This window comes from Balearica regulorum, chromosome 8, assembly GCF_011004875.1.
Source record: "Balearica regulorum gibbericeps isolate bBalReg1 chromosome 8, bBalReg1.pri, whole genome shotgun sequence".
Classification (NCBI taxonomy): domain Eukaryota; kingdom Metazoa; phylum Chordata; class Aves; order Gruiformes; family Gruidae; genus Balearica; species Balearica regulorum.
Window position 1 is genome coordinate 27,656,534 of NC_046191.1, and position 14,027 is coordinate 27,670,560.

Consider the following 14,027-nt stretch of genomic DNA (forward strand, 5'->3'; position numbering starts at 1 on the left):
GCATGGAGTTTCCTGTGTCTTGTCTCTGTGATCTCAGAGGATGCTTTCTTTTCCTTCCAGGGGCAAATGAGGGTAAAGGCCCCATAGCTGAAGCCACCTGGGATAAGGGCTCCTTTTTGGAGGCAGAACTAGTTGAAAAAATATGATCTTGGCTGTTTCCTGGCAGAGAGACTATACACAACTCCCTCACTGCGTTAAAAAATAGCCCCTTTTCCTCCCTCACACAGGGCAGAGGTGCTGCTGATGCTCTGTGCGAGGGAGGTGCAGTCTGGGGGTTGTTTTGCTGGGGACTGTCCACACCCGAGTGGCCATGTGTGAGGTTAGTGGCTCCTATCCTGCTGCCAGCTGCTTGGGGCAGAGGAGAGGGGAAGCCATGGCTGGTTTCTCCATGTGTTAACTGATGGCTTGCTTGAGGCTGGGCTGGGTGAGCACCCCTGGGCTTGGGGACTGGCTACCTGCCGTGGTGGGTGCAGCCCTGCTGGGTGTGGGTGACCGTAGCGGTTGGGTTGCTCAGCAGCTCGCTCCAGAGTCAGGGTGCTGTGTGCTTGGTGCTGGGAGAGGCCCTGGAGCTACTGCCTGCAGATGGCAGTGCCTGCACGGAGCTGGTGCATGGCACGGAGCCGTGCCCGGTGCTGGGGAGGCGGAGGGGACTCTTCCTGAGGGCACCCCTAGCTCGTTGCAATGTCCTGGCCTCTCTGAAGACCCGGAGCCTTGCTGGGCCTGGGCTGTGTCCCCATGAACCTGGGGATCTGCCTGCAAGGGCTCCTGGACCAGGCTGTGCTGCCTGCCCTCGTCCCGTCGTGCAGCTGGGATGCTGCGACTGAGCTGGACGGTGACACTTCCCAGCAGGGCGCTTGCCCGAGTCACCTCCCACCCAACACCCATCTCACTCCTGTTTCTGAGCAGCCCCCCTGCCTCCAGAGGCTCTGAGCTGCCTTTGCCCGCTCGGTTCCCCTGCCAGGCGTTTTCCCCCCCGCCCCGTTCCTGTGCCTGGTCCCCTCAACCTGGCAGAGGCCGAGAGTTTCTGTCCCACGCTGGGCGCATGTAGAGCGGAGCGGGAAGTGGAACCTGGGAGCAAAGCGAAGCCCCGGCACCTGCAGTCACCTGGAGGGTGAGGGGGGCAGAGACGGGTTCTCCCTGGCCCCACGGCATGCCCCTTGCTGCTGGAAAACCCTTGGCATGGCGTATGGGCAGAGAGCAGCAGGGTGCAAAAGACGAGGGGATGGGGTGAGGTGCCCCGGGAGCTGCTCTGCTCATCACGTGAGCACAGAGATGACAATCCTCATCACAGGAGTGATCTTTCAGAAAAGCTGGTGGTTTTGGCTGAGCTTGCTGCTGCCACTGCTCAAGTCAGGTCTGGGCACCCCTGGGTGTCCCTGTGTTCACGGGACCGGGGGTGCTGTTGGGGACGGTGCCTGCTGGAGGGACCCTGCGTGGCCGTGCCCACCCTGGCCCATCACAGGGCTGCGCTGGGTGGCTTGTGCTGCTGGGCATGCTGGTGCTGGGTGGCAGGGTATTTTTCCCCGTCCGAAAAGCGAAGCAGTGAGAGCGGAGTGGCAGAGCTGGTCCTGGATGATGCCAAACCTGCCGTGGGTGGGGCACGGCACTGCAGGGAAGAAGAGTGCGGTGGAATGGCGAAGGCTGGCAGGGTGCTCTGGTCATGGTGTCAAATATAAACCAGTTCCCACCCGGCACAGGCTGTGGCAGTGTTCTGCGCCATCACCGCTCTGGGGAGCAGCCATTTGGGTGCTGTACAGTTTTGGTTTCTGTGTTTACTTGGGCACCAGCTGCTTCCCGTGCTTTGAACCTGCTCCTCACACTCACAAACCCCTCTTTTGGGCAGGTTTTGAGAAAAAAACACTTTCAGCATCTTTCCCTCCAGGGCTCTGGGGCAGTTTGACCCCAGGTGGTTTCTGGCAGCTGCTTTGCTGTGAGTGAAGGTCCCAGCAGCGTGGAGGGCTGTGCCAGCCTCCCTGTGGCAGGGCAAGCCCTGCCCGGGGCACCCAATGCCACATAACTGCCTGGGCAGCAATGGCCGGGGCAGCAGGGCTTGGGGTTCAGGGTTCGAGCACCCTAGTCCTTGTCCTCCCTCCCTCGGGGGCTGCTGCGGGGCCGTGGCAGCTCTGTCTCTCTGGGGGGCTCTCGATCCCACTGGGGCCAGGGAGGGATGCTCCGCAGAGCCAGGCTGGGGGGCTCAGGAGGTCGCCTCCCTCCCTCTCGTGGTTTCTTTTCTGTGTTGCTGCCGAGGTGACCTTTCAGAAAGGAAGATGTCGATTTTCTGCTGTCCGAAAATGAAGGCTTTTCAGACGGCAGGGTGCTGGGTTTGGCGGCCGGCCATGGGCAGCTGACTGCTGGGACCAGCCCTGCCGCACAGCCCTGACTCAGCACCGCGTCCTGCCTCAGCACACCCCGAATCGTCCTGTCCCCCTGCCTGGGGTGACGCAACTGGGCTGGTCCCCAGCCCCGAGTGCTTGGCAGGCCCCGGGGCAGGACATGGGGCACCCTCCTGGCCCCTGGCAGCCTCCTCGCTCCGTCCCTGTTTGCGCCCCAGACCTGAGCCCCTTGGGGGTCCCTGGGGGTCTGGCTGCTCCCGACCCTCTGCAGCCAGCACCGGGGAGAGGTGGGGTACAACCTCTCCCCGCAGATGCTTTGCCTACGCTTCCTGCACAGCCTCCAACCCAGCTGCCCACGCATGTCCCCAACTCTGCTTCCCCCTGGGCAGCTGTGCCACCTCCCCGCCCCAGCTCGTCCCCCTTCTCCCCCGGCTTGGGCACCGTTTGGGTCCCCTGTGGGTGCAGGGGTACCCCGGGGTTTGCCGGGGGGCCGTGCCCGCAGCACTGAGCCCCGCAGCATCCCGCACGGCTGCTTCTGCCTGGCTGCGGTCACACCTAAGCTTGCTCCGGCAAACCCGCCGGAGGGGATAAAGCAGAAGCTGGGGAGTCCCCGCTGCCCGTGCTCCCCCCCCCAACCCCGGCGGGGCTGCCAGACCCCCGCCACGGGGCTTTCTCTGGGCTGATGGCTGCAGGGAGGAGCCCAGCGTCCTTTTGAATCATGGCTCAGAAAACCCCCTGCGGCTGAGCCCCAGTGCTCTGCAGAGAGATGATAAACCTGTTTCCTCTGTCATTGCTTTTTTAATTTTTTTCCCCTCTCCCTTCCCCCAGCCTGCCACCAGCAGCACCCCGGTCCTGTGGGTGTTCCCTGGGTGCTCCCCAGCTGCCCCGGCACGCTCCGCTCCCCTGGCATGCCACCCACGCTCGCTGGAAACGGGACTCCCCAGCCCTGTCGCCCCAGCACAGCACCCAGAGCAGAAAGTGCGCCCTCCCTATCAGCTGCTGCTGGGGCCCCCAAAAATGGCAGCAGACACAGGATTTGCATAGAGCAGCAGAACTAAATGTGCTCACTGGAGTCACGGTGACTCCAAGTCCTCTGCAGTGGGACCTGCGTGGGTCCCCGCGGTGCTGCAGCCTGCAAAGCCTGGGGTGTGCGTGGCTCCCCAGGACCTTTCCTGGAGCTGCACGCCCCCCATGCTTGGCCATGAACCCATCGCAGCTGTGACGGCATCTTGTCCCCAGCGTCCACCTTGGGAGAGGAGGGCACCGTTAAGAAGGGACCCGGGTGGTCTCTGGCTCAGTGCAGCCTTGGAGCAGGCTGTGCAGGGGCTCCCACCCGGTGCCAGGAGGGATGCAACGGCACGGCCGGGGGCTGAGGCCTGGCTCTGGGTGCCATAGGGGTAGGAAGGAGCCTCTGTTCTGTTTTCCCTTGCCCCTACCTACATGGCACCATGGGTGATGGGGACTGTGCCCCCACGGGCAGCCCACAGCAAGGGGTGGCTGGCATGGGCTGTACGTGCTCTGGGAGAGGAGCGGAGCGGGGTGCTTGCCTGCTGCAAATCACCGCTGTAGCTCCCCAGTGGCTGCTGACGGAGAGGGAGAGCTGCAAGCTCCCACCTCTGCAGCCAGTCCCGGGTACAGACCCGAACAAGACAACCAAAGGATGGATGGAGTGGTACTGCTGTGCCAGCCAGGGTGGGGGGGCCCACTGTGCTGTGCCACAGGGGCTGTCGAAGTGATGAGCGCTCCTTCGCATTCCTGTCCTCATCACCTTTCACTTGTGGCTGTTGTCTCGTGTTGGGGTCTGTGTGGGAAGGGGCCACCCATGCTGCTGTAAGGCGCTGGGTGCCCCACCGCCGTCATTACAGCACCGGCTGCTGCCTGGAGGGTGACCGCAAACCAATGAACCCTTGCTCCATCACACCCCCAGAGCCAGGAGCATTTCGGGAGCTTCACAGCCACACTGTACGTCAGACCAACTTTGGTAAAAGCCGCGTGGCTCCGTCTGCTGTGTAAATTCTCCAGGGGCTGCTGAGAGCAAGAGGGCAGCGGCGTGGAAGGCAGAGGGTACGAATTCCCCAGGCGATTAAGCGGGGTGGCAGAGGCAGCTCGGGGCGCCCGGTGCATTCCTGCAGGGCCTGATGGAGGAATGCCTTTGCACTTCTCTCTTTCTTTTTATGATTAGACTAGCTAGCAGGTAAGGTAATCATGGCGTAAGCCAAGTCATGTGAACGTTAAGAGTTAGCAGATGAGCCACAGGACAAGCTATTTGCAGCACAAGCAAAAGGCTGCCAGCCCCAAGGATTTTGTTGGAAACCTCTCTCCCTCCTGTTTTTCTTAAACCTCTTGCCTGCTGACGTCTTGTAACTATGAAATACTCTCAGCTTCCATTTTAACAGGGTTCCAGCTCTTCTGTTCGTAGAAGAGAAAGCTGAGATATATGACTCAAGTGTGTCCTAAGGACCCCCAGACCAGGGCAGGTAGAAATGAGGCAACATTTATCTGTGTGTGTAAAATGCTGGGATGTAAGGCAGGCGTTTGGGTGTGGGCCAAGCTGAGGTTTAAATGTCTGAACCACCAGCAATGTCACTGAAAGGTTATTGCAAAAAACCACATTTTTTTCTGAAAGAGCCAATGCGAAGCTGGTGAAACTGGCAGTTCCTCCAAGGCGAAGGACAGAGGAGAAGCACCGTGCCGCTCACTGAGCATGTACAGACACCCAAAAAACCACCTCAGACTGTTTAAATACATTTTACCTTCTGCAGGGAGAGCTGGGGAGAGCAGAGCAGAGCAGAGCCCCCAGGCACCTCTGCCTGGCTGCGTGCCCCGGTTGCAGTGATGAGCCACACGGGACATGGGGAGGTGCCGTCCCCGTGGGCTTCCTCCCCACCGGAGCGAGCTCAGGCGGGGGGGGCAGGACGCCTTCACCCCCTTTCACAGCCGGCCACGCAGTCTGCAGAGATCAGTCGCTTGGCATCACCCGGGGGGTCCCTGCGGAATGGGGGGACCTGAACCCCAACACTGCCAGTGACGGCTCGAGGGCCAGCACACGGGGCTGGCTTGGAAGTGGTGGGGCAGGAAGCCTGGAGAGCGCCGGGGCTGGAGAGCGGTTTGCACACGCCGAGATCAAAATGAGCGTGTCGCTGCTCTGCGGAGCAGGCAACCGAAATCATTGTGGAGTGAGACTCCTAACATGGAGCCGCAGAGAGGGCTTGATCCCCCAGCCTTTGTCAGCCAAAGTGCCAGGATTTCCCTAATTGCCTGGGCTGTTTAACTAGCGATGCTGCGGCTATGGAGTCTGTTCAGCTCTCCTAATCCCTCAGCTGGCATCGCTTCCAGCGCCGGAGCACGCCCAGCCCTCTGCCAAGCACCTGCACCCTGCCCACCACCCTGCCCGCCTCCCCTCGCACCCCGAGCACCGGGGGTCAGCTCCCGCACCCAGGCGAGATGCACGGAGGAAAACAGATGGAAACTATGGAAAACCTTGCCAGAGCCCTCCCGTTTCAGTGCTGGCTGCTGGTCATCTCTGGGTGGGAAACTGGGTGGGAAATGGTGTGTGGTAGGGCTGGAGGGTCAGGTCACTTCTGGCAGGTGCCCTGTGTGATGAACCTTTGCTCGTTTGCATACACTGTTGTTAATGGTTCCGTAACGGGGTGCGTAAGACGAAGCAGTGCTGAAATGTATTTTTAACTCCTCTGCAAATAGCTTAATGACAGACCCACGGGGATGATGTGGAACTAATTGAGGAGCTTTGGCATGGGGACGCAGTGGGGCACCCACCCCGTCCCCTTCCCACTCTGCCCTGCGCGTTCACTCCCAGCACAGGCAACCCGCTTGGCCAGAGCGGCTGTGGGCAGCTCAGCCCTCACCTCCTCGGCAGCAAAACCCGTGCTGCCCGTCCAGGTCCATCTCCTCCGAAGCTTTACCATGGCAGTGGCTGCTTTCAGCCCTGTTCTCTGGCTGACAGAGCTGCCGTGGGATGCTCTCCCCCACGGGTGGTGAAGCCCACATACAGCCACGAGAGTGGGATCCGAGCGGAGAGATGGGAGCAATCAGCAGGTCCCCTGGACCAGTGGGAGCAAGGCAATGTCTTCCCTCATCCGCGCTGGGTTCCCCCAATAAGCCCCATTTGTCAGGTGGAGCCGGTTGCCCTCATGGCAGCTTCCGAGAGCTGCGCCGGGGCGGCCAGGGATGCTGTCTTTGCGCTGGGGATAAATACCTTGTGCTTAGGCCAAGCAAAACACAGACGACGGAGGACTGGCCACTTCAAGGTCAGGGATAATAAGTGATGGTCAGTGCATGGGAGGAGCTGGAAATGGCAGCTTTCAGTGAAACACCAGAATTCCTCCTGAATTAGCTGCATTAGGGAGAGCAAGCCCTCCTCATTCCGGTCACATTCCTGTCTGTCTCTCCTCAACTCCCAGCTTGGCTTTGTGATCGTTTTTACTTAAGCATTGGTTGCCGCCACTCATAATTTCATACGTGGAAAGTCTTTGGTATGCTGGGGGTCTGGCCTCCACCTCAGCGGGTGCGGAGCTGCGGGGAGGGAGGCGTGCCAGGAGCAACGCCGCGGGACGGCCGTTGGAGCGGCGATGGGAAGCTCTGGCAGCTGTGCGGGACCGTGGGGGATTCGTCACCCGGGTTGCATCACCATACCTGGAAAAATCACGGTGGTGGTGGGGCACTGACCGCCCAGCTCCACGCTTGGGAGCAGCTTCGGGATCTGGCGAATTACAGCGGGAAAACAGTGAGGTTTATTCATTGCCCCCTCTCTCTCCCCCGAACCCGGTACAATCCTGCCTTCGAGGGTCAGGCTGCCGTGTCGGCACAAAGGGCTCTCAGTCCGCGGGGAGCTGGAGCCAGGGCAGAAGGATTTTTAACGCTTTAAGTGACGGCTGAGGACTGGGAGGGACCTTGAGGTTGAATTCAGGCGCTACAGCGAACGACGGGCACTTTACAGCCCCGCTGCCCTCCCGAGACCTCTTCCGTGGGACCCCGGGCTTTTGCAGCAGGGGCAGCCGTGGGGCTGAGCTGTGGGGTGAGCAGCTCGCACACCCGCTCCGGGCTCCCCCTTACCGGGGCGAATCTCCGTCAGCCGATGCTGTTTGCTGGTTTCCCTTCCCACCCGTGCCCGCCCGTGGGCAACGCTCCATCACCCCTGCCCGGCCGCTGCCGGCACACCGCGTCTAAGCAAAGGGCAGGGCAGCGCCTCGCACAGAGTGTCGGGTGGATTCCTCCGTGGGCACCCGCCACCGCTGCCACCACCCCTCAGGGGCGTGGCGGCTGCGTCCTGCTGCCTGCTGCCCTCCATCCCCACCGCCATCTGCCCCGGTCCCACGGCCCCACGGCCCCGGCCCCACCGCAGCCCCCTCACGGCCGCAGTCCCCTCACGGCCCCGGCCCCACCGCAGCCCCCTCACGGCCGCAGTCCCCTCACGGCCCCACGCCCCGCCGCAGCCCCCTCACGGCCGCAGCCCCCTCAGGGCCCCACGGCCCCGCCGCAGCCCCCTCACGGCCGCAGTCCCCTCACGGCCCCACGGCCCCGCCGCAGCCCCCTCACGGCCGCAGCCCCCTCACGGCCCCACGCCCCGCCCCGCGGTCCACCCGGCGAGCGCCCCCTGGCGGCGGTCGGTCCGGGCAGGGCGGGGCGTAGCGGGCGGTGCGGCGGAGGAAGCGGGGGCGGTGCGTTTCGACCGTGTTCTTCCGCGCGGGGTGATCGCAGGCGCCATCGGCGGCCGGATAGATCCCTCCGCGTCGCGCCGTGCCACTGGCGGCGGGAGCGGCCGTGGCCATGGCCCGCGGAGCGGAGCCAGCGCTCGCCGCCCTCCTCGGCCTGGTGCTGGCCGTGCTCAGCCGCGCCGAGTCCGCGGCCGGTAAGTGACCGGGGGGGGTGGGGGGAGCGGCGGGGGCCTGCGGGGCTGAGGCGGCGCGCGGGCGGCTCCTCGCCCCTCGGGAGGCTGAGGGGCTGCCCGGAGCCGCCCCTCGCCCGGCCCAGCGTCGCGGTGAGGCGCTGGCCCCTCTCCCGGCGCCGCTTCAAACGCGGCCGGGCCGGCGTCGTTGTCACCTTCCTCCCTGGGGCCGGCCGGGGAGGGGGACGCGGGTCTGTGGCGGGGGGCGGCGGGGCCGCCGCGGCCGCGCGTGGGATGTCATCGCGTGTGGGGGTGGTCCCGCGGGGGCCGCTCCTCGCTGTGCGGAGCGGGGGGGTTCCCCCACACCCCGCCCCAGCCGGGCTCACCTGCGAGCCGAGCCGGTCCCGGCCGCCAAGCCGGGGCTCTGCGGGGTGCGGACCGCGGGAGGGCTGCTCTCCCGTGGGGGCTGCTCTCCCGTGGGGGCCTGTGTGTAACGGAAGACTGAAATGGAAGTCGTCCTTTACTGGCAGTGCGGTGGCAGTGATAGATGTGCTATTGCAAAAAAAGTAAATGGTTTGAGTGCTTGAGGTTTTTTGATTTCAAAATATGGGAGAAAACGGTTTACTGCTTCCCATCGCTTGAAATACCTATGCATCGTGTTCATTCTAGCCTCTTTGTTGAGGAAATATCTACACATCCAGAAAGAATTTCTGTGTTTCTTCCTCCTTTAATTGTTAATCAGTTCAGGCGTGATGAAGCCATATGTGCACATCTGAAGAAACTGCTGCTTTTCGTCACCGTTCCCTGTTACATGTCAGCATTTGCAATGTGTCTTACAGCCGGGCTGGAGAACGTGGTCCACAGCCTTAGCTGTTGGGTTCGGATGGATTTCATGCCTCTCCCAGCAGCAGCAGCAGCCCTGCTCCTGGAGTAAAGCATGTGCAGCCTTGCCATGACCAGCAGTCATTGATTACTTGTGTGACTTCTCATTCTTTCTTCCTTTTTGCTCCTGAGAGGCCGGATTGCTTTTCAGATGAGTTGTGAAGAGGGTAGCCATGGGAGAAAGTGGTAGTGGAAGTTGTTCAGCGCATGATTGAGCGAGATACTGATAATTTCAGCAGTTTTATTCTTTGGTATGGTTAGGCGTGGAAGCTGGTGTCTGCAGAGTTTTGACCACTAGTGCTATCTTGGATACAGAGTAGTGATGTTAATCGATCTGTTTGTTTTGACTTTGAAATGGTCATTATTTGTCTCCTGGGAGAGATGCTTTTTTGTCCAGTAACCCCCTCTGAAATCTGACTTGCTTAGTTTTATTAATATATTGCAAGAAGATGGTTGGAGGGGTAAAAAAAGAAAAAGCTGTTTGCTGAGTGTGTTTTGGCCAGCTTTGCCCAAAAGGGGCTGGAAAAATAAAGGGTCTTTCAAGGGTACGTGTCTTATAAATTCAGGAGTGTGTTTTCTTGGTAGGGTAGAGGTGTGGTGCGTAGTAGGACTGTTATTTCTGGAAATGGCTTACACAGTCCAGTAAGACAGCAAAAATACTATTTTTTGCAAAGTCTAAATGTCATAGCCACATAGTTAAGCTCTGACTTCATACCAGCAACTTACCAGCTTATTGCCAGCCCTACAAGTTCCTTCTCTGACAGGGGCTGAGACAAGAAGTAGCTGTGGTCTTGCTTGTAGTCACTGGACTGGGTTTGGGTATCTACCGGGCAGGTCGAGGTCCTCCCGTGCTGCAGAAGTTTTTAGTGTTGTGGGTGAAATCTTGTCTCAGTCCTAAACAAAAGCTGGTTGTCAGAGATGATAAATCTAGACAGAAAGCGAGTCCTGTTGTTCATGAGATACTGACCTGCATCTGGTTCTTGGGAGTGGGAGCTGTGGCTCGAATTAATGAGAAAGGGAAAGATGAAGTCACCGAAAGGGTATTTTCAGGTGCATATTCAACTGTCTTGATGCTCTTGTGCAAGAGAGGGCAGGTATCTGGTGTCAGCCCTCTTGGTCAATAAAGAGGAGGCTCCTGGATGCGCTAAGCGCTATGGTTTGGACTACTCAACTCTGCCTCATCATGCAAGCCCAATGGTGTAGCAACTTGCTTTTCCAGTTGAGCCGTCGTTTAGTTTTGCAAAAGGCTGCAGTTGAAGTTGCAGTAAGCTGGGGTGGGGCAGCAACACCTGTGCTTTTGGTGAGGATACTGTCCTGATAATTGCTGTGAACGATTTGCTGCTCTTCTATCAGGCAGCAATGGGTGAAATGGGAATCCTGGCTAGTAAAGCCCACCCTAATTACCCACCGTTGTTATTAACACTTGGAGTTTGCTATGCCCAGTTTCACCAGGTTGCTGTTGACTGTCAGCCCGTATTTCTAACAAGTTCTTAATCTGGAGCTGCGCAGAGGTAGTACATTGGTGTGCACTGCAGTTTTAAGATCTTTGGTATTCCAACAGTGAAACTTTTGAGGACTTTAGATAATGCTGACGATGCCAGTCTGCTTCATATGGATTTGCTTATGGAAGAGCAAGTTTTACTTGATCTTCTGAAGGTGTTGCTGTCTATCAAATTTGTTCTTGTCGAAGATGCTGATTTAGACTTTCAAAAGGGAGCGTGATGAGAATCTGACTAACTCACATCACTTCCTTCAGGGTGTCGCTTAGTCAGATGAGAAATACGTGAAGATCCTCTTGCTGACGTTCTCAGGGCTTGAATCCTTGGGAAAAGAGGACTTAACGCCTCTGGTGGCATTTGGCATTCGAATCTCTTGTGATGGGTGGGTCGGGTTTTTGTCAGCTTCCACAGCAATTTCCCTCCCTCCCTTATTCCAGGTGTCTTGCCGCTGCTGCGGTAAGCGGGTATTTCTCTTCAATGTGCTCTGGTCCTCTTTGGCTTCTCCCATTTTTCAAAACTAGTATCTGTGTCATGGCGGGGGGGGGGGGGGGGGTGGTGGTGGTGGCGGCTGGGGTTTGAACCCAGGACAAGGAGCAGGTAAAAGAGGAGCAACGGGACTCTGGCAGCTGGTTTCCTCTGGGCTTGGGAATCTCACTTAACAGCAAAACCCAAAAATTGTGGAGCCACAACTTGTAATTTCAGATGTAATGTAGTTTCCTTTAGGTTTGTGCTCTTGGCTAATGAAGGCAAAGCTGAAGAATGATACAGTGATTATTAATTTTCACCCCTCCTTTAGGACACATTAGGGAAATGTCATCCATGTTGGGGGGGGGGGGGAAAGAGCTTCCCTAAGCATCTGTGTTAAAAAGTCCTTTTGTAGTTATATTCTTAGTTTCTGTGAATTCACTCTGAAATCATCTTGCCAACAGAAGTCAAGGCCTGTCAGTGCCCATCTAGAAGAAACAGTGCTTATATCATACTAAACACGGTCGTCTGAGAGCTGCAGAAATAATGGTTTGTTCTGTTTAGAAAATAGTCTGTTCCTAGGGCACATGTCCTTTTTTTAGACTGCTACGAGGATGAAAAAAGAGCTTTTTATCTCAAAATGGCATGGGCGTCTGCTGTTTGTTTCATGCAGCAAGTCTTCATCTTGTTTCTCTGACATCACCCTGGACGGCTGTGGAAGCGCCGCTCAGCATGAGTAGTGGGCTAGCATTTCTGCACAGGCAAACATGTTTAACGTTCAAATTAATAAAGATTTAGTGCTGGAGAATGACGGAAGACTTTGGAGAAGGCGCGAGCGTGGCTCCCCTCTGCAAGATTGCCATGGAAACACCAATACCTCTTCAACTCCTTTAATTGCCTTCCCTACATTCTTTCGTTGAAAACTTTTTTTTTTAAACTAAATGCTTTAAGTTGCCTTTCTAGATTTTATATGTTTTGGCTTTGTTTGGAAAACTGAAAATAGGGGAAGGCAGGGAACAGTAGCTGTGCAAGGAAATAGAGAATATGGTGATTGACAGACTTTTGAACTGTATTACGAGTTCATCCTGAATTCACTAAGCGTTATAACTTGTAGGTCTTCAGTGTCACACAAAGTGTAGCTGCATCTGCTAGAAATAACAGTCCTCCTGCGGGTTCCTAAGCATAAGACCCCAAGGACAGAAAGACTTCAAATCTACCTGTGAAGTGGCACACCAGTTCCTAGCTCTGTTCTTCGGAGGGACAGTCAGTAGGTTTTTTAATTTCTGAGATATTTGGAGGAGAGATTTGAAACAGATGATGGTAGGGGATGCAGTTTTGTGTGTCAGACTTGCTGTTTGCACTGTCGAGTTAAAAAAAAAAAAACAACAAACCACAAACCAACCAACAAACCCTGATTAATTGCTAAAGCAAAACTTCTTATAGGCTTGTTCTTCTAAAATTCACTTCTTTTCCCCCAGTTTTTTTTTATGCTTATCTTACAAAAGCTAGTGAAGAAAAGTAGTTTAGACATTGGGGTTTTTTTTTTTTCTCCCAAAAGGTGCTGGATGTTGGCTGAGTGCCTTCACACTCCTCTGAGCTCTGCTCAGCTTCTCAGTTGATGAGCCTCACGTTATTCAATTGATTTCAGGCTTTTGTGTGTAAAAAAAAAAAAAAAAAAAACAGTGGAGATCTCTTAATAATCCAATTAAAGCATTTTTACTTTACAGAAGATTTCTATGCCTTATAGACAAGCTTTATCCTTAACTACTACCTTCTGTCTGTGATGTGCAAACTGCTCAGCTTGTTTAAATCCCCCAAATATTAACATTTCATCTGAGATGAATATAAGGCTCTATCACTTTTTCACAGTAAGAATTCTTCCTAGTTTGTTGTCCCCCATCCTCCCTCAGTGTGGCTGCCATGGGGCGATCTGTTTTTAAGAAAAAAAAAAGCTATTCATATTTTCAGCTAGTACTTATTTACTAGTGGGTTCTTCCCTGGTACATAACCTCACTGGAACTGTAATCTGTTGAGGTTAGTGAATAGTGTAATTAGTTATCACTCCTTTGTGGTTTTCCTCCAAAATTTTGCTATCTTTGGGTATTCTTTCCATTTGCTCAGTGCTTCTTACTCCTTACCAGCTCTTCCAACAGCTGTTTGTGCAGTGCGAGATGCCGCCGCGGGAGTGTTTTTGTCCCTTTCTGCGCAGTGAGGACCTGCTGTTCTTCCTCCAGAATTGCACCTCGTGTTTCAGCATTTTCTCTTAGTTTCTTTTTTTCACATTCTGTTTTTCCTGAAGGGCATCTGAAGCTGGTTTTTGCTTCCTTGGAATTTGAGACCTTGATTTGTAGCGTAGCTGATGTTTCTGACAATGGTGATGGTTGTCCTCTTCACAGCTGGTACACTGTAAGGATTGCGTAAGGATTCTCCATGTGTCCTGCGTTGCTGCTGTTTGGCTTTGAATCCTTTTTTTCTCCTTTATTTTTGTATATAGTGGGTAGCACTGTTGGCATGACAGGCTATTTCTTGTGAATGGCAGTAAGTCCACTGACTATATAAAGGTTACTGAAACCTATTTCATCCTTTAGTTTTCTTTCTAGTCTTTAATGTATTTTTAGTCTGACTTTTCTTCTGTTAAAGTAGGTTGTTTTCCAGCCTCTCCCTCGAGAGCTTTTGAACCTATGGATAAGTTTCAGCCAAATATGACAGAGGTCTAGGTTCTTAAAAGATACTGAGTTTCTATGAACTTAATCAAAAGTTTATGGACAGAAAGAGGAGAGACACGTGCATATAATGTCCTCCCAACGAGAAAGCTGTACCAGCTTTCAGCTGTGTTCTCTGCCAGAATATTACTCTCCTCTTATTCTCAGTAAAACCTTTGGCCAGAGCCCGCACCTTCTTAGATGCAGGATAATCAACCACAGAGCTACAGGAAACCAGCTTTATAACATCTCTTCCTCACAGCATTAATTGTTTTGGTATTTTGCATTTTTATTTCTGCTT

At 55.7% G+C, this 14,027-nt stretch overlaps 1 protein-coding gene across 1 annotated transcript in view; it reads left to right on the forward strand.

Moving 5' to 3' along the window:
• Positions 1 to 8,031: 8,031 nt before the first annotated feature.
• NOTCH2 (notch receptor 2) overlaps positions 8,032 to 14,027 on the forward strand; it is an 87,779-nt gene continuing 81,783 nt past the window's right edge. The window contains 1 exon segment of the mRNA XM_075760237.1: positions 8,032 to 8,202. Within this exon segment, the coding sequence (XP_075616352.1) occupies positions 8,121 to 8,202 (82 nt within the window). The 5' untranslated portion in view covers positions 8,032 to 8,120.